This window comes from Podarcis bocagei (genome assembly GCF_964188305.1).
Source record: "Podarcis bocagei genome assembly, chromosome: 16".
In the NCBI taxonomy this organism is placed as follows: domain Eukaryota; kingdom Metazoa; phylum Chordata; class Lepidosauria; order Squamata; family Lacertidae; genus Podarcis; species Podarcis bocagei.
Genome location: NC_138142.1, coordinates 33,126,049 through 33,143,219, shown reverse-complemented (window position 1 = coordinate 33,143,219; position 17,171 = coordinate 33,126,049). Strand labels below are relative to the sequence as shown.

Genomic DNA, 17,171 nt, shown 5'->3' with positions numbered 1-17,171 from the left:
ACACTGTTCTAAGGAACCAGAACTTGGTTCTGAAATTCTGGTTCCTTATTTGACACAGCAGAGCACGAATGTAAGTTTCTTTGCCCTTGCACCCCAAAATAAATACTGGGTTTCTGAGCACAATTCAAAGTGCTGGTGTTGACCTTTCAAGCCCTAAACGGCCTCGGTCCAGTATACCTGAAGGAGCGTCTCCACCCCCATCGTTCTGCCCGGACACTGAGGTCCAGCGCCGAGGGCCTTCTGGCGGTTCCCTCACTGCGAAATGCCAAGTTACAGGGAACCAGGCAGAGGGCCTTTTCGGTAGTGGCGCCCGCTCTGTGGAATGCCCTCCCACCAGATGTCAAAGAGAAAAACAACTACCAGACTTTTAGAAGACATCTGAAGGCAGCCCTGTTTAGGGAAGCTTTTAATGTTTAATAGATTATTGTATTTTAATATTCTGTTGAAAGCCGCCCAGAGTGGCTGGGGAAACCCAGCCAGATGGGTGGGGTATAAAGGTATAAATAAATAAATAATAAACAAAACAATAATAATAATAATAATAATAATAATAATAATAATAATAATAATAATAATAATTTGGGTTACCTTGCAATCTGAATGTGGCCCTCAAAGCCTGTCTGGTTCTTATGGCTTTATTTAAGCAACACTTCCTGGCCTCACCATCTCGCAGCTCCCTCACTAATTGCTTGTGATTGCCTGGAATGTATCTTTGGTGATATCACCACACTTAACATGTACACCACCTGAGCTTCTTGGAAGGAAAAGGTGGTAGAATCATAGAATTGTAGAGTTGGAAGGGACCCCTCCCTAAGGGTCATTTAGTCCAACCCCCTGCAATGCAGGAATATAAATGTCAATAAATAAAATTACTACAACCCCCCCTTTCTTTTTTTTAAAAGCATACAATACCAAATTAAAATCCACCAAACGATTAGAAGGCACTTTTAACTAAAAACGCTCATCCTGCAATAGAATAAAAAGGACACGTTGTCTCCCACCCAACTAAAAGATGACACTAATTAGGGGCAAAATCTCTGGGTGAACATTTACTTCGAAGTGAACCCGTTGCGCTCAGTGTGCGGAAGTTTGCAGCCCGATCCAATGCATGCCTACTCAGAAGGGATCCCAAGTAAGATCCCAAAGTAAGCATGGATTTTAGCCTTCCTCCCCAAGGAGCCCAGATGGAAGAACATCTGGAGAGCCACAGATGTCCCTGATCTAGCGGGTTGAAGCCACAGCGGCGCTTTCGGAATGTTGAATGGAAGGAAAAAGGCGGCGGCAACATTTTCACCCAATCACAGAACAGTTCCGGGCGGGGGAGAAGGAAACAACAACAGCGATTGCAACATTCCTATCCAATCACAGCTCCTCCGCGCGCGCGCGTGTGCGTGTTGCGTGCCCGTTTCAAACATGGCCGCTGAAAGCACATGTTAGGCTTCAACCGTTGAAAATCGCTTCCTGGAAGAGGGCGGGTGGGGTCAAGGGGGGCCCAAGATGGCTGCCCCCATCAAGATCACAGAGTGGGTTTCTTCCTAGAGTCTAGTTTCTGGCTGATGCCCCTTATTTCCCCCCCCCACCACAAGCTTCCCCCCGCTTTTTGCCAGGACGTTGCCTGCTGTTTTGTGTGCGTGTATGTGCCCAGTTATCCGAGCTTCTCCTTCTGTGCATGTTCCAGATCTTGCTTTAGAAGCCTCTCGTGAGCATCCAAAACATGCACTGACAGGTTTCCCCCTGCTCAGAACCCTCACATCCTTTCTCTTCCTTTGCAAACCCCGCAAACTAGGTTCCGCTTTATGCGGCTGACCTGGCAAGCTTCTTGTGAAACTTCGTTAACTCGCTGGCAATAAATATCCGAAGAAGCGAGTTGTCCTGGGATGTTGGGAGTGGTTATCATGGCTGCGGCTGCGGGTGTTAAAGCGCTCCTCCGCTTAAAACCCGGCGTTACTCTCTTCTTTTCTTTAAACTGAGAGGCAGGAAGTGGGACGCAAGAGTTCGTATCAATAGATTTCTACCTTAAGAAGCAAACAAACGCCAAACCAATGGGCCAAAGCTAAGCTTCTTAGCCTGGTTCTAGAGGGCCATGGGGAACATGCTGTCTCCTCTGCCTGGGCTGCGCCGGGGGGCGCATCGGAAGGAGCCGCTTGCTAACCCGGGCAGCTTCGATGAGCTCCATCGGAAATGCAAAGGTAAGCCGTCGTTTGCTCATCCCTCCTCAAAGCTCTCACCTTTCTCATGAAGCCTTTGGTGCAGGCAGCCCCCTAGTCCTCATGAAGGTCTATTGCTGGGGTGGGGACAAATGCTGCCGTCCAGTCTGCTCTGTTTGGCCCTCGGACTTCTCTGCGGGCCCCCACCCTGCTCTGCACCCTCCTTGAGTAGTTTTGTGTGGTTGCAGAATGGCCATAGCTCTGTAGGTGGAGCATGTGCTACACATGAAGGAGACCCCTGGTACAGTCCCTGGCATCTCCAATTAAAAAGGACCAGTAGGGGAGAGGAAAGGAAAGACCCATCCTGAGACCCCAGAGAGCTGCTGCCAGTCAGAGCAGGAGTCGCTGCACACTTCCAGACCCCATGAAGCTTTCCCTGTTGCCCGCATGATCTCCCTCTTCATTCCTTCTCCGCAGCTGAAATTCATGAGAAATTCATTCATACCGAACCACAATGTCTACTTATAAGGAAGATTCCTATGTTCCTTATAAGTAGTGCCTCTACACAAGGCAGCTTTCTACCTTTGAAGGTGACTCAGAAACTACAACTAATCCAGAATGCTGCAGTTAGACTGGTGACTGGGAGCAGCTGCTGGGACCATATCACACCGGTCCTGAAAGAACTACAATGGCTCCCAGTATGTTTCCAAGCATAATTCAAAGTGTTGGTACAGAACTAAATAGCCTCGGCCTGGTATACCTGAAGGAGCGTCTCCACCCCCATTGTTCAGCCTGGACACTGAGGTCCAGCTCCCAGGAGCTTCTGGAGGTTCCCTCCCTGCAAGAAGTGAGGTTACAGGGAACCAGGCAGAGGGCCTTCTCGGTGGTGGCACCCGCCCTGTGGTACGCCCTCCCATCAGATGTCAAGGAAATAAATACTATCTGACTTTTAAAAGACACCTGAAGGCAGCCCTTTATAGGGAAGGTTTGTTTTTTTAAGTACTGTACAGTGGTACCTGTACATATGCTTCAGGTTACACACTCCGCTAACCCAGAAATAGTGCTTCAGGTTAAGAACTTTGCTTCAGGATGAGAACAGAAATCGTGCTCCAGCGGCACAGCGGCAGCAGGAGGCCCCATTAGCTAAAGTGGTCCTTCAGGTTAAGAACAGTTTCAGGTTAAGAACGGACCTCCAGGACGAATTAAGTACTTAACCCGAGGTACCACTGTATAATGTTTTTCTGGAAGCCACCCAGAGTGGCTGGTGCAACCCAGTCAGATGGGCAGGGTACTACTACAACTACTACTACTACTAATAATAATAATAATAGTAGTAATCCTCTAGAAATGTGTCCTTGAGCTATGATCATTCCTCTTGCTTGCTGGGTGGAGGTTGGAAAGATATGTGCATGCAGAAACCTCTCACTTTATGTGGCTGCAAAACAATTTTGCCTTTGGACAATTGACTAGCTTTTCCATGTGCTCACAAACACTTCTATCATTCATAAAGGGACTTCTATCATCCATAAAGGCATAAAGGGAGTTCAAGGATGCATTCCAGTCAGGCAAAAACGCTCAAGGAGGGGGTGAAGCAGGACTCAAGAGGGGTGTGGCCTGGGGAGAGGGCCAAGGGCCAGGTAGAGAGGACTGGAGGGCCGCATCTGGCCCTTGGGGCTGAAGTTCTCCATCTCTGGTCTAGGAATTCCTGGATCATTCATATTCTTCATTTTGTAAGCTTAAATACTGCTTTTGTCTCTCTTCTCCCTCCCTACCTCTGTTCCAGAAGTCTTCCCCCAGCAGACAGAAGGAGTCAAGCTTATCATTAATAAATCCCTCACCAGCCATTTTCAGGTGCGTACCCTTGCCGCTATTAATCATGCTGGCTATTTTTAGTCATATAAAGTGGAGAAATGGGTCCAGCTCCCAGGGGAAGCACTGTGGCGCAGCAGAACAGCGTCTGGTTTGCAGGCAAAAGGGGGAAGTGGGAAATACTGTTCAATATTTACCATATTGCTCCCTGTAAGGTGTAAGGGGAGGGGTAGTGCCGCTTTCTGGGGCAGTTTTTGTCCACCTTTAGTTCCCAGCCTGCACTCAAATCTCACCTGTGGCTCCCAGAAGCTGACAGCATGCGACAGCGGCCACACCCTGGCAATGGTTTCAACTGGCTGGCTAAACCAGGTGAGGGGAGCCGGTGGGTTTCAAACCCTCAATGTGTTAGGGGCTTCCCCTGCACGCGAAGACCGGCTCTGAAGGATTGAGTAGATGGGACAAAGAGTGGGTCCAATGGGAGAAGGAAACTTCTGATCCTAAAGCTCCACTATCTTCGGGAGAAAAAAAGCGATGGGGTAAACCTTATGGAAATCCCTAAGACGGTTGGGTTGCACCTTTTACGCCTCCCTCCAGCAACTCCTGCAGCCAAGCTGGTGCCAGACGTCTCGTTTTGCTTTCCTTTGGACCACATCAGCAAGGCAGAGAGGAGGGTCTTGTTATCTGGGCAGCCCAGGACCCCCATACACACTGCAGAGACTTACACCCTGGGAGACCACATCAGTGCTGCTAACGCAGTGCTTAGACTTCACCCCTGGAGGTCCACTCCATTGTCTCTCGAGACAGATGGATGCCAACAAAAAAATAATTCGCCTAGGGATGGATTCCTCAAAGGAATTCTCCAGAGAGTTTCTTTTTGGAATAATAGGGGGGGGAATCTGTTTTTTTGCTGATGGATGGGGATCTCCATATAAGGTTTCTATGTTTGCCATTGCAACCCAGCGAACCCGATAAAATTTTACTGTACAACAGGTGCTGTGTGAAGGGACCGCCTATTCTAAAACATACTTCTGTGCTACCTGTATTTTTGTACTGACCAACGGTGGCACCCAGTCTTAACAGATCCCAGAGCTCCCAAACCTGGAGTATGAGCTGTCTACTGGATCATGGTGTTCATTTCTCAAAGACGATAAGACTCTCTTCCATCAACAGAGTGCATCTTTTTTCCTTCTTCCAGGTGACCCATACTATTCACATGAGCACAATTGGACAATCACATTATCATCTCAATACAACGTATGTGGGAGACCAGCAGTTGAGCCCCACGGAAGTGAGCAAAGCATTTATTTTTCTCCTGGGGGGTGGGGTTATGACAAGTGGGGAAAGTGCTGAAAAGAGCAACATGGTTCTAGATATGTGGTCTTAGGGGGGTTGTGAAAAGTGTTGATAAAAGTTTATTTTTAAAAACGATCTAGGAGTTGGAGCAACTCCCCTGTGAGGAAAGATGACAAAATTTGGGCCTTTTTCCTGATTTAGAAAAGATGTGAAAAGGGGGAATGGGCATGATGGAGAAAGTAGATAAGGAGAGGCTCTGTCATGATGCTTAGAATCACAGAATTGTCAAGCTGGAAGGGACCCCGAGGGCCATCTAGTCCAACCCCCTGCAAGGCAGGAATCTTTTGCCCAAGGTGGAACTTGAACTCAGGGTCATTCCATGAAGCCACAGGTTGCCCAGTCCCCCAATTTTATATTTTATTATTATTTGCTGCTGATTTGAGAATTAATTTTATTGTGTACTATTATATTCCAGTCAATTATTGAATATTACTTTTGAAGTTATGTTTCCTTATGACTTTCTGTATTGGATCAGATTACTATAAGGTGTGTATATTTTTTTCCTGTAAGCCTCCTTGTGTACTGAAAGGCTATATACAAGTTAAAAGTGAAATAAATATCTTCTACCCAAAATTCCCACTCCCTCAAAGAAAAAGCTGCATCTCTTTCCTTCCTTCCATCCTGCTTCTTAGTCACCGCCTCTGCAGAGGCAGAGATGCTTTCAGAATGATACCTGGCATGCACATTTGCTCACCCCGACGCCATCTTGAATAAGGTGGAAGGAAAAAATGGCAGCATCTATGCGCCATCTGTTCTCTTGAGCATGGGTTTCTAACTCATTCAGTCTTCCTTCCTTTGAATGCCAGTTGCTGGAACACACAGGTGGGGAGACTGTTCTCTAGCTCAGGTGCTGCTTTGGTGCTAAATTTCAGTGCTTGGCAATGGCGAGATGAGGTGGACCATTGGCTCTCCTTACCTTCTCACTGCTTCCATCATAGGCCTTCCCAACACTCATTGGAGACATTAATAATGCTGGGAGCCTCAACGCTCAGGTGCTCCACCTACTGGCTGAGCGGATACGGACAAAAGCTGTATTCCAGGTAAAAACTACACAGGGAGTGTTTGGGTCTGAGGCCAACGGGCTTGAAGGCAGGATCGTAATGCTTTTGGTATTGCCAGGTTGAAAACTCATCAGCGTATTTTTTTTGAGTGTTCGATGACAAGCAACAGGTCTATGCAACGGTTAATTTTTAAAAACCATCCTATCTCCCTCCCCCCACTGTTTTTAGTGGCATTTTACACTATGTATATTGTTTATGAATTGGTAGTATGCAAATATTTTTCTAAATAAAAATGAATCCTAAATAAAGAAATTCAGAGGTGGCATCTCACACGCCTGTGAGGCTTTGTCACGTTAACAACGGCATCCTGTCTGAGAGGTTGAAGAGGCTGCAAATCAGGGACTGGGAACCTGGAGCCCTCCAGATATTGTTGACTGGGGTTGATGGGAATCGGAGCGCATCAGCATTTGGCTGGTACCTGTTGGGGCTGGTAGGGCGGAAGCCATGGAGCCCAACAGTGGGTGGCGCCAGAGCTAAAGACAAGCAGAGCCAAATAATTCTAGTTTTGCCACCACCCTCCTCCCTGCTGTTGAGTTCTGTAAGTGGCAACACTGAGACTGAGGAGAGGGGAAGCTGGCAGGCCATACAGTGGTACCTTGGGTTACAGACGCTTCAGGTTACGGACTCTGCTAACCCAGAAATAGTACCTCAGGTTAAGAACTTTGCTTCAGGATGAGAACAGAAATCGTGCAGGAGTCCCCATTAGCTAAAGTGGTGCTTCAGGTTAAGAACAGTTTCAGGTTAAGAACAGACCTCTGGAACGAATTAAGTACATAACCAGAGGTACCACTGTACTGTCACCTCCTGGACTGGTGGTTGGTAAGGCAGGCAGGTGGGAGCTGGGGGGGACAGACGAGATGGGTGGGGCAGTGCCCCATTTGCCCTAATGGAGCAGCCTCTGCCAATTTGTGGTCCCCCCATCCCTGCAGCCCTGACCTGCAGTCCCTTGGGAGCTTTTGCATGTCTGAGAACTAGGCTGTAAACTCGTTTTGAGTAATAGTCCATGCCCAACCCTGTTCCCGCCCCCCCCCCAACTTTTTTGTGTTCCAGACTCAGCAGTCCAAATTCGTGACTTGGCAGTTTGATACAGAGTACCGGGGAGATGACTACACGGCCACCCTGACGCTGGGCAACCCTGACTTGATCAGCGAGTCAAGTGAGTGAGTGCCCGTCTGCCATCTTGGCAACCTTTTGCAATTGCCGTAGGCTTGTTTGCATCCTGCCCGCCCCTCTTTGAAGGAAAAAAAAAATCTTAGTTCTTTGGTTGGCAGCTTGTCCAGGAAAATATACAAATGTGTGTGCATGCGCATAGATAGATACAAGCAACTCTCCATTTATGCAGTGGTTACCACACATTTAAGTGAAATCACATATATTGGGAACACAACTGGAAAAAGCCTGCAAGCGCCATAGTTGCTGTCTCCAAGCCTCCTTCCTCAAACTCCCAACTCTCCATGGGCCTCAACGGTCAGTGCAAAGGCTCATGGGATTGCACTTGCTTGTGGGGATTGCTAGGTGCTGTTTTTGTGCCATTTTTGTGCTCTTTTGGGGGCCGTTTTTGCCCCTTCCGGGTTCACGTGATGCACATGTTCGTGGTCACGTGTGCCTTGAACGTGCACAAATGGAGAGTTGCCTGCACAAATGTAGAGAGCAGGCAGAGAGAGAGGCTGACATAATGGGGAGAGAGGCAGGCAGGCAGTGAGAGGGAGCCAGACCCTCTGGATGAACGCAGAATAAATAGGACACCATGCAGGGTTTCCCAAACTAGGGTCTCCAGCTGTTTTTGGACTACAATTCCCATCATCCCTAGCTTGCACGGCCACTGGTCAGGGATGATGGGAACTGTAGTCCAAAGACAGCTGGAGACCCTAGTTTGGGAAACCCTGGTATAGTGGTTAAGAGCGTTGGACTAAGACCTGGGAGGTCAGGGTTTGAATCCCCACTGGGCACGAAGCTCACTTACGATACAATATCTTTATTGTCATTGTCCCATACAGAACAACGAAATTGAAAATGAAATTGAAAAAAATCTACACCAGACATTCAAAAACCAACAAGCTTGCTATCCCAACTATCCCAGCCTGGTTAGCCCCTAAAAACTCTGATACCCCATAATTGAATACAGTATGCTCACATAGAGACTACCTTCCACTGCATTTAAAACCAAAATCGCATTTGGATAGAAACTGTTTCTCAGGCGGCTAGTCCTAATCTTGTAGGTCTCCTTGGACCTGTCAGTGTCTTTCAGCCTAACTTAACTCACAGGGGTTGTTGTGAGGTTAAGATGGGAAAAAGAAAGCCATGTAAACCACCTCGGAGGAAAAGGTGGTAAATAAATGTAGTAAAAAAAGAAGGAAAAGACATTTGGAGGCCTAGAATGGGAGGGGGAGCCCCCAAGACCAATGTTTCCCTCAAATGACCACTAGAGGGGGCGACTCTCTCACAGCTGCTGTGTTGCTTAGCAACCAACCCTAGAGAAGGATGGAGTTTCGACCATGTAATGTAGGGCCTGCTAGACAGTGAGAGGCCCTATGTCACCTGGTGGCAGCTTCTAACATGGGGCAAGAACATCATGGCTTCTTTGTGGCCTACAGCGATGCCTGGAGAGGGGTGGAGTACCGTATTTTTTGCACCATAACCCTCACTTTTTTCCTCCTAGAAAGTAAGGGGAAATGTCTGCGCGTGTTATGGAGGGAATGCCTGCGGGTGGCGGGGGGGATCTGCTGCAGTCGTGAGCAGAGGATCCATGGTTCCCCTTCCTTCCCTCCTCCGTGGCTTGCTTTGAAACAGCAAAGTGGGAGAAGAGCCGCTGAGTGGGGAGGAGAGAGGGACAGAGAGCCTGCTTCTTTAAAGGAGCAAAGCGGGAGGGGAGAGGAGCCTTCTTCTCTTATACCCCTCTTCATGTCCATGGCTACAGCTTGCACCAAAAAAATCACACACCCACTGTTGCCTGGGGCCGCAGTGGTGCAAAAATGTGGTTACAAAGCATGGATCCACATGGATCTTCAGGATTTTTGCATTGGGCTACCCCAAACTCACCGTCAGATCACATGTCTGTGGCCACAGCATGAACCACAAAAATCATACATCCACTGTTTCGTTTAGAATATTTTTTTTTTCTTGTTTTCCTCCTCTAAAAACTATGTGTGTGTTATGGTCGGGTGCGTGTTATAGAGTGAAAAATACGGTAGTTGCCCCCCTGTGGGACAAATTTGCTTCCGTCCTCAACTCCTGACTAGTGTGTTATTTTATTTCTTTATTGAATTCCTGTCCCACTCTTCCTCTCCCAAGGAGCCGAGGCAAACGGATTTGCACAATTTTAAAATGGATTCATATTCTACAGCCTTTTGAGCCCGTCTGTGGGAAAGGGGGAGGTTATGGTTTCGCTGTTTTGTTTTACTTATTTTTCATGTTTTTATCCTGTATTTTTGCTCTGTGAACTGCCCTGAGATCTCAATGAGGGTATAGATCTAATAAATAAATCTAATAAACAAATAAAAACAAAGATCAAGCAAAAGCATTCTGGAAGAAAGTAAAACGTTCTTAAAAACAGCAACAGTTGAAAACCTCTCAAAGCAGTTCCAGGTAAAAGCATTCTAAAAGCAGCCACAATTAAAAACATCTTAAGTTTCCATTAAATTTCAGCATGGCTGCTTGTAGCATTTTGAATGCTGGGTGTGGGAACAGGGAAATTGCCCTGGATCACTTGGATGAACTACTGAACGTTGTTGAAGGTTGTTTCATTAAGGGACAGACATGAACTGGAATTAGGTTCCTTTTCGGACATGATGAACTTGAACTCGTTCCTTTTTAAAACAAACTTCCCAGGCTCTGCTCAAAACGCTGCCCAGGCCACAGCCCTCCTTGGCCCTGCTGTCCCCCCACCCAAGTGTTTTTGCCTAGCTAGATCATGCCCTTGAACTCTGATAATGCCTCTTGGCTTGCCTGGGTGAAGGAGACAGAGAGGTGTTTGTGTGTTTAGAAGGTTGCCTCCTGTGCAAAGTACAAATTTGCATGCATTGCTTTATCTACTTTGGCCTCTGGCCTGCCCATCGCTGGCACGTGACAGCTCTTGGGAGGCTGCCTTCGGACTAGAAAAAGTTCCCTCTGTCTGTGCTGATGGACCAAAGTTGGTGTGACCTATAGAGCAGGCATGCGGAACCTTTGGTGCTGGACTACAACTCCCATCAGCCCTGGCTTCTTTTCCAACCCTTCTGTGCTGCTCACAGTAAAATACTTTTTTCTTGATTTATAATACTTGCCCATCCATTGCTATTTCCATTGACTCTGCATGTTCAATTCCTGCTCAGACTTTTTTCTATTTTCCCACTCAATCAAGTAGAGCTAATCTGTCCATATAAATCATTAATCGTAATTTTAAATCATATTTCCTCAATAACATCCTCTCATTCATAATATCCGAGTTTTACAAACCTCACAAGCATCCAGGAAAAAAATCTCCTAGTCTCCCTTGTTATGCAGTTCCCTTTTCACAAAACAGACCGGTCACTATCTACTTTCCCAGGTTTAATACACTTCCCTCCCATTATTCACAGATTTTATTTGTTTCTACATTCATCGGCTCTGGTCAGCATGGCTAGCGATAAGGGGAAAATTGGAAGGTCAGCAAGATCTGGAGGCCAAGAGGTTGCCCATCTCTGCTGTAGCTGCCCCAACACTTGGTTAGCTCAGTCTAGGAGGGGACACTGGAAGCTGGCTTATACTGAATCAGGCTGAGGCGTTCTCAAAGTAAAGGAAGGATTGAACTCTGATTAATAAGAATACACACAGAGGCTTGAACCAGCAAGACTCTGGGAAGGGTGCGTATAATAATCTCTCTCCCTCTGCCCCTCAGCCCAGGTCGTTTTATTCACAAAAGAACTTTTTACAGATAGTTCGTAAGAACCAATCAGATTTCTTCTGAGCATTTCAACAAACCCCACGTGGGGACAAAGTTAAACCACAAACACTAGTTAAGCATGCATATTTTTGGGGTAAATGAATGAAAACTACAAAGGAGTGCATTCAGCAACCCCGGAGGTCATAATCAATCAATACACATGATAAGAAGCATGGCCAGGAGGACAGCGATCATTATCACCTTTATGTGAGACCTGTTTCCTGGCCCCAAGATTAACATATCAGAAAAGCTACAGCAAAGAAACTGCCCACTGTCTTTGATGACCCAGGATGCCTGCCTGTCTGTGTACGTGACTGGTCAAGAAAGAGAAATGGAACAGGGATGCAGAGGTGTGGATTGATCAAGAATCATATCAAAATAGTTTAAACCCAGTCAACACAATGCTTTCATTGCTGACACAGATGGCTTACTCTATACTTGTTATAATTCCTCATAGCAATCCCACCTGATCACTACATCAGGCCACAGGTCCATCTAGCTCCGTACTGCCTGCACTGACTGGCAGTGGCTCTCCAGGGTTCCAGGCAGTGATTTCTCCCAGCGCTGCTCTGCCTGGAGATCCTGGGGATTGGACCTATACGCAAAACAGATGTGCTACCACTAAGCCACAGCTCTTCTCCAAAGGGTCTTGGTTGTTTTGCAGCTGCATTCAAGTCTTTTTTTGGGGGGACACACTGACTTGCTCTTCCTTCTTTGCAGTCATTGTCGTGGCACACTTCCTGCAGAGCATCACTTCGCGGTTAGTCCTTGGCGGGGAAATGGTGTACCACCGGCGGCCGGGGGAAGAAGGGGCCATTGTCACGCTTGCTGGGAAGTACACAGGTTGGTTTCCTTTTGCTGAAGGTCTGGGGCGTGACTTGAGGGGCAGGCGCTGGTCCCCCACATACTTGGCCTCCATTTTCCATCATGGTTCTTCAAAGAGCAGCTTCTTGATATTGCCCGATTTGGCATCAGATGCGATCGGCATGAAAAACCTTCAGCCCTCCAGGTCTTGCTGAACTACAGCTCCCATCATCCCTGGTCCTTGGCCATGCTGACTGGGGCTGATGGGAGTTGTAGTCCAGTCAACATCGGGATGGCTAAAGGTTCCCCACACCTGAACAAGAGCACACAGAGCTGATTGAAACACTTGCAGAAAGGCTCATTTCTCAGTTGCCCTCAGACTTTCCTGTTTTGGGATGTGGCAGGAAGAAGCCTGCATGTCCAAATGCTTCTCTGTGTCAGAGGCTTAGTATCAAGGGCAGAATCAGTTTATGGCTGCTATTTTTTTCCCTTCTTCCTTTGCGTCTGGGAGATACAGTGGTACCTTGAGTTAAGAACTTAATTCGTTCTGGAGGTCCGTTCTTAACCTGAACCGTTCTTAACCTGAGGTACCACTTTAGCAAATGGGGCCTCCCACTGCCACTGCACTGCCGCCGCGCAATTTCTGTTCTCATCCTGAAGCAAAGTTCTTAACCCGAGGTACTATTTCTGGGTTAGCGGATTCTGTAACCTGAAGCATCAATAACCCGAGGTACCACTGTAATGTGAATAATCCAGCTACACACACACACATGTATCTGAAGAAGTGTATCTGAAGGATGTATCTGAAGAAGTGTGCATGCACACGAAAGCTCATACCAAGAACTAACTTAGTTGGTCTTTAAGGTGCTACAGGAAGGAATTTTTTTTATTTTGACTATGGCAGACCAACACGGCTACCTATCTGTAACTGGAACACACACATATATATATGAGAGCAGGGATGAAGAAACCTGTGGCCTCCCAGGTGATGGCCACAGCCACACCATACCTTTAAAACACTATTGTACCTCTTCCAAACAGTCATGTTTAATTACTGGCACCCAAAGAATCTTGGGAACTGTAGTTCGCTAAGGGAGCTGAGAGCTATTCCCCTCACAGAGCCATAAATCCCAGGATAGCTTAATAATCAACTCCTCTTCCCAGGGAATTCTGGGATGTAGCTCTGTGAGGGGAACACCGGGGGGGGGGGACCTCCTAACAATTCTCAGCACCCTTAGTGAAATAAATGTGTTTTACTTTCTGAAGGAAGGTGGAAGGAGAGGCAAGGAAAAAGATCTACCCTCCCTCCCTTTTTCCTAAGGATTCTACTCTCCCTTCCTCAAAACAGCAGCCCAGTCTGACAGCAGATATTTTGGTTTCCCTGGAAAATTGTATAACGCTTCAAGTGGAATCTTGTAGCCAGGAAAACTGCGTTAAGAAGTGTCTGCGTAGTCTTAACACTCCCTAATCTGGCACACTCTTAGCCAGGAATAGAGACAGGATAGAGGTGTTGTTACAAAGATGTCATTAAGCCACACAAATCTGCTCCCCCCCCCAAAAAAAACCTCATTGGGGTCCATGAATTTCAATGTGTTCCTTTGTGCTGTGTGTATTTCCCCCCTCTTTTCTGTAGCCCTCAAATGGATAGCCACCCTGAACCTTGGCTATGGTGGGGCTCACGCCAGCTATTATCACCGTGCCAATGACCAGGTGAGTCAAAAAGGAGTTTCTTCGGTGCCCCCGCCCATTGCCCACTTTTTCTTTGGCCAAATCTGACCTCTTGATTTCTCCCCCTCAACAGATCCAGGTTGGGGTAGAATTTGAGGCCAACACTCGGCTGCAAGACACGAGCTTTGCCTTTGGATATCAGCTCACGCTGCCACAGGCCAACATGGTTTTCAGAGGTGAGCGAGGGGCTGGGACCCCCTCCCGGTGCGAGGCCAGAGTGTGATCAAATGCCTGAACCTTCCTGCCACAGGCCCTGCTTCCCATAAGCCCTTCCTTCATTCGCCATTGCCTGTCTTCCTGTGACAGTATAGTACGCACCCCAGAAATGATCTCTTTCAGCTTCTGCCTTCTGGAAGAAGGTATAGGGTGATAAAGCCCAGGACTAGCCGCCTGAGAAACAGTTTCTGTGCAAATGCAATTCTGGTTCTAAATGCAGCATAAGGGGTCTCTATAGTATAGTGTATTTTAAAGTGGGGTTTCAGAGTTTTTAGGGGGTTTTGAATGTTTTATATAGTTTTTATGTAGTTTTGTAGTAGTTTTATGTAGTTTTGTAGTTGTTTTATGTAGTTTTTCAATTTCATTGTTCTGCATGGGACAATGACAATAAAGATATCTATAATGGGAATTGGGGTTGCTTGTGTGTAAACCTCCAGCTGTTCCAACTGCTTAGGGGTGGTTGCGTCTTTCCCTGGCTGAGCAGCCCTTTTGCGCGGCTGCCTCAGTCGCTGGCAGAATCCGTCAGTGGGTGTCTCCTAAATTTCCTCCAGCATAAGAATTCCTTAACGGACAACCTCCTCCTCGCCTCTCTGCGCGGAAGCCTTCTGCGCAGAGTGGGCGTGCCAAGCGGTGGTCCTCCACCCTCCTCACTGACTTCACTGGAAGAGTCTCGGAGCCTCCCCTCCGAAGTGCTCTCTGCCTCTCCCTTCTTCCTGGTGTCACCGGGACTTCTTTCCCCAGAGGACGTTCTCTCTCTTCCCTTACTGGTTCCCTCTCCGGCAGAATCTGGGAGCCTAGCCTCTCCACTCTGCTCCGATGTCAGTTCCCTGACAATATCGTATATCGTATATATCGTATATCAACAGGAAATGAGTTTGGCAGGGATAGGGAACCTGAGTTCCTGTCTGTCGTGAGCCCTGTGGAGGTGTCATGGGAGGGGGGGGGAACGGGACAGGAACATCCTGAGGAGATGAGGGGAAAAGAAATCAGGAGGTTGCAGCTAGATGACCCCAAGCAGCATGAAGAGGACAAAATTGGGGCCTCGAGAAATGTCTGAGCTGGAGGAGGAGGGCTGGTGATTGAGGAAGCCAGGAGCTGAATCCCAGGGAAAGGTTTAAGCAGATTGTCAGAGAGATGTCCCATCTTGGAAGTCTTCCCTGAGTGTGAGGCTCTCCTGAAGCCAAGCTTGGGGTCTCTCAAGGCCATCCAGCGGAGTCTGAGAAAAACTGGCCAGACTTTTAAGAGTGGAGATAGACTGCATCTCAGCAGCTTGATTGAGAAGTTCCGGCAGTGGGGAATTGTAAACTGGGTGGCTGCTATTGCCATCTTAACTTGGGGGTCCCCCACTCCCCTGAGGTTCAGGTGGCCTTTACCAGGAGCTGAGTCCCTAGTGTGACAGTAGCTCCCCTGTGAAGGCCGGCTAAAGTCCACCCTGCTTTCTTCGACGCACCTTTTAAAAACCATACAGTTCAGACATGGTTCTTCCCTCCCTCCCGCCCTCTCTCTCTCTCTGTGTGTGTGTGTGTGCGTGTGTTTTACCAACCAGTCTTTAAGGATGTTATAGTTAATAGGGTTGCCATATTTCCAATATCTCACCAACAACAAAATGAAGTTTTGGAGCTATTTTTAAGGAAATTCACCAAATTTGACACTTCCAACACGGCTTGCCTGAGTTCGGATTTCCCCAGACATTGCAGTGATTTCCACCCGGACACTGTTTCCGAGTGCCATATGGGAAATTCCAGACATATGGCAACCCTACTGTAGTAATACTATATTTTTCCATAGGGCCCTGCTGCCTTATTATCCTTTTTTTTAAAAAAAAAAATAAAAAAATCAAATTAAAGTTTGTAAATATTTAAACCTACACAAAATGTGCCCCCTCTTTCCTTTTCTAGGTTTCCTGGACAGCAGCTGGTGTGTGGGGGCTGTCCTGGAGAAGAAGCTCCCCCCTCTGCCCGTCACCCTGGCCTTGGGCGCCTTCCTCAACCACTGGAAGAACCGGTTCCATTGCGGCTTCAGCATCATCGTGGGCTGAGCGCCCTGAGGACCCGTCTCTCTCGACTGCGCCAGGCAGTAGGACTTGATTTTGCGAAGCTGCTTGGTCAGAGGGGACCCCCGTTCTGTCCGTGTGTCTGTGTGTTTTGTGTGGGCAGAGCGGGGCACTTCACCACAGACTTCCGCAGTGGGGCAGCGATGATTTGGGGGCCCCGGCATCCTCTCAGCGTGCCTGCATCACAGCCCTGCCTTGAGGAGGTCCACGGATTTTTATTTAATTTTTTTTGTCTCCAGAAGGACATTTAATGTTATTGGTGTGGCAGGGAGGGAGATGCGCTCTCCTCCGAAAACATGACCATGTATTGTTTTCTTCCAGATCGTGCAAGGCATAAACTCCACGGCAGGTGTTATGGTGTGGGTGACGGGGCAGGGGGGTCGTGGAAGGATGGATGCCTTCGTTTGCTGGGGCTTGGAGGATGTCGATCATGGCATTCCCTTGAGGAACTGGGAATTGATGCCATCACTACGTCAGTTCTGGCCCCAAACTCTGAATTTTGAAGAGGGTGGCATGCATGTGGGCATCGTGCCACTCCCCTTGCCTGGGACTGTGACGAGGGCAAGGGGTGTGGCTTCTGTGTAGTGATGGCTTGGAATATACAATTAAAATCATGTTGGGGACATCCCACCCCCCCCCTCAAAAATGTGTTTCTTTTGTTGGTGCTTATTTGGGGGACCTGCAGGAAGGCTTGCCTGTGATGTACAGTGGTACCTCGGGTTAAGAACTTCATTCGTTCTGGAGGTCCGTTCTTAACCTGAAACTGTTCTTAACCTAAAGCACCACTTTAGCTAATGGGGCCTCCTGCTGCCGCTGCACGATTTCTGTTCTCATCCTGAAGCAACGTTCTTAACCTGAGGTAATATTTCTGGGTTAGCGGAGTCTGTAATCCGAAGTGTATGTAACCTGAAGCTTATGTAACCCAAGGTACCACTGTGCTTTGCCCACCCAGTCCCAGGCAGGAGAAAACTAAGGCATTGCATCCAATATGTTAGCTGACTTCTTCTAAAGCAGGGTTTCCCAAACTTGGGTCTCCAGCTGTTTTTAGACTATTTTTTAAGACTACTATTCCCATCATCCCTGACCTGTTGGCTAGGGAT

General features: G+C 47.7%; 1 protein-coding gene across 1 annotated transcript; it reads left to right on the top strand.

The window, feature by feature from the left end:
* Positions 1 to 1,453: 1,453 nt before the first annotated feature.
* Positions 1,454 to 16,717, top strand: TOMM40L (translocase of outer mitochondrial membrane 40 like). The gene is made up of 9 exons (XM_081173383.1): positions 1,454 to 2,189; positions 3,931 to 3,998; positions 5,152 to 5,244; positions 6,248 to 6,349; positions 7,421 to 7,526; positions 11,991 to 12,113; positions 13,708 to 13,784; positions 13,876 to 13,978; positions 15,917 to 16,717. The coding sequence occupies exons 1-9, from the start codon at positions 2,084 to 2,086 to the stop codon at positions 16,054 to 16,056; spliced, it is 918 nt and encodes a 305-aa protein (XP_081029509.1). The 5' UTR covers positions 1,454 to 2,083; the 3' UTR covers positions 16,057 to 16,717.
* Positions 16,718 to 17,171: the final 454 nt, after the last annotated feature.

What these genes read in the sequence shown, in the direction of transcription:
- TOMM40L (XM_081173383.1), top strand. Translation starts at nt 2,084, where the DNA reads ATGGGGAACATGCTGTCTCCTCTGCCTGGGCTGCGCCGGGGGGCGCAT. An exon ending in AGCAGTTGAGCCCCACGGAA is followed by an intron (nt 5,245 to 6,247) that starts GTGAGCAAAGCA and finishes CTTCCATCATAG; the next exon opens with GCCTTCCCAACACTCATTGG. An exon ending in GGCCAACATGGTTTTCAGAG is followed by an intron (nt 13,979 to 15,916) that starts GTGAGCGAGGGG and finishes TTCCTTTTCTAG; the next exon opens with GTTTCCTGGACAGCAGCTGG.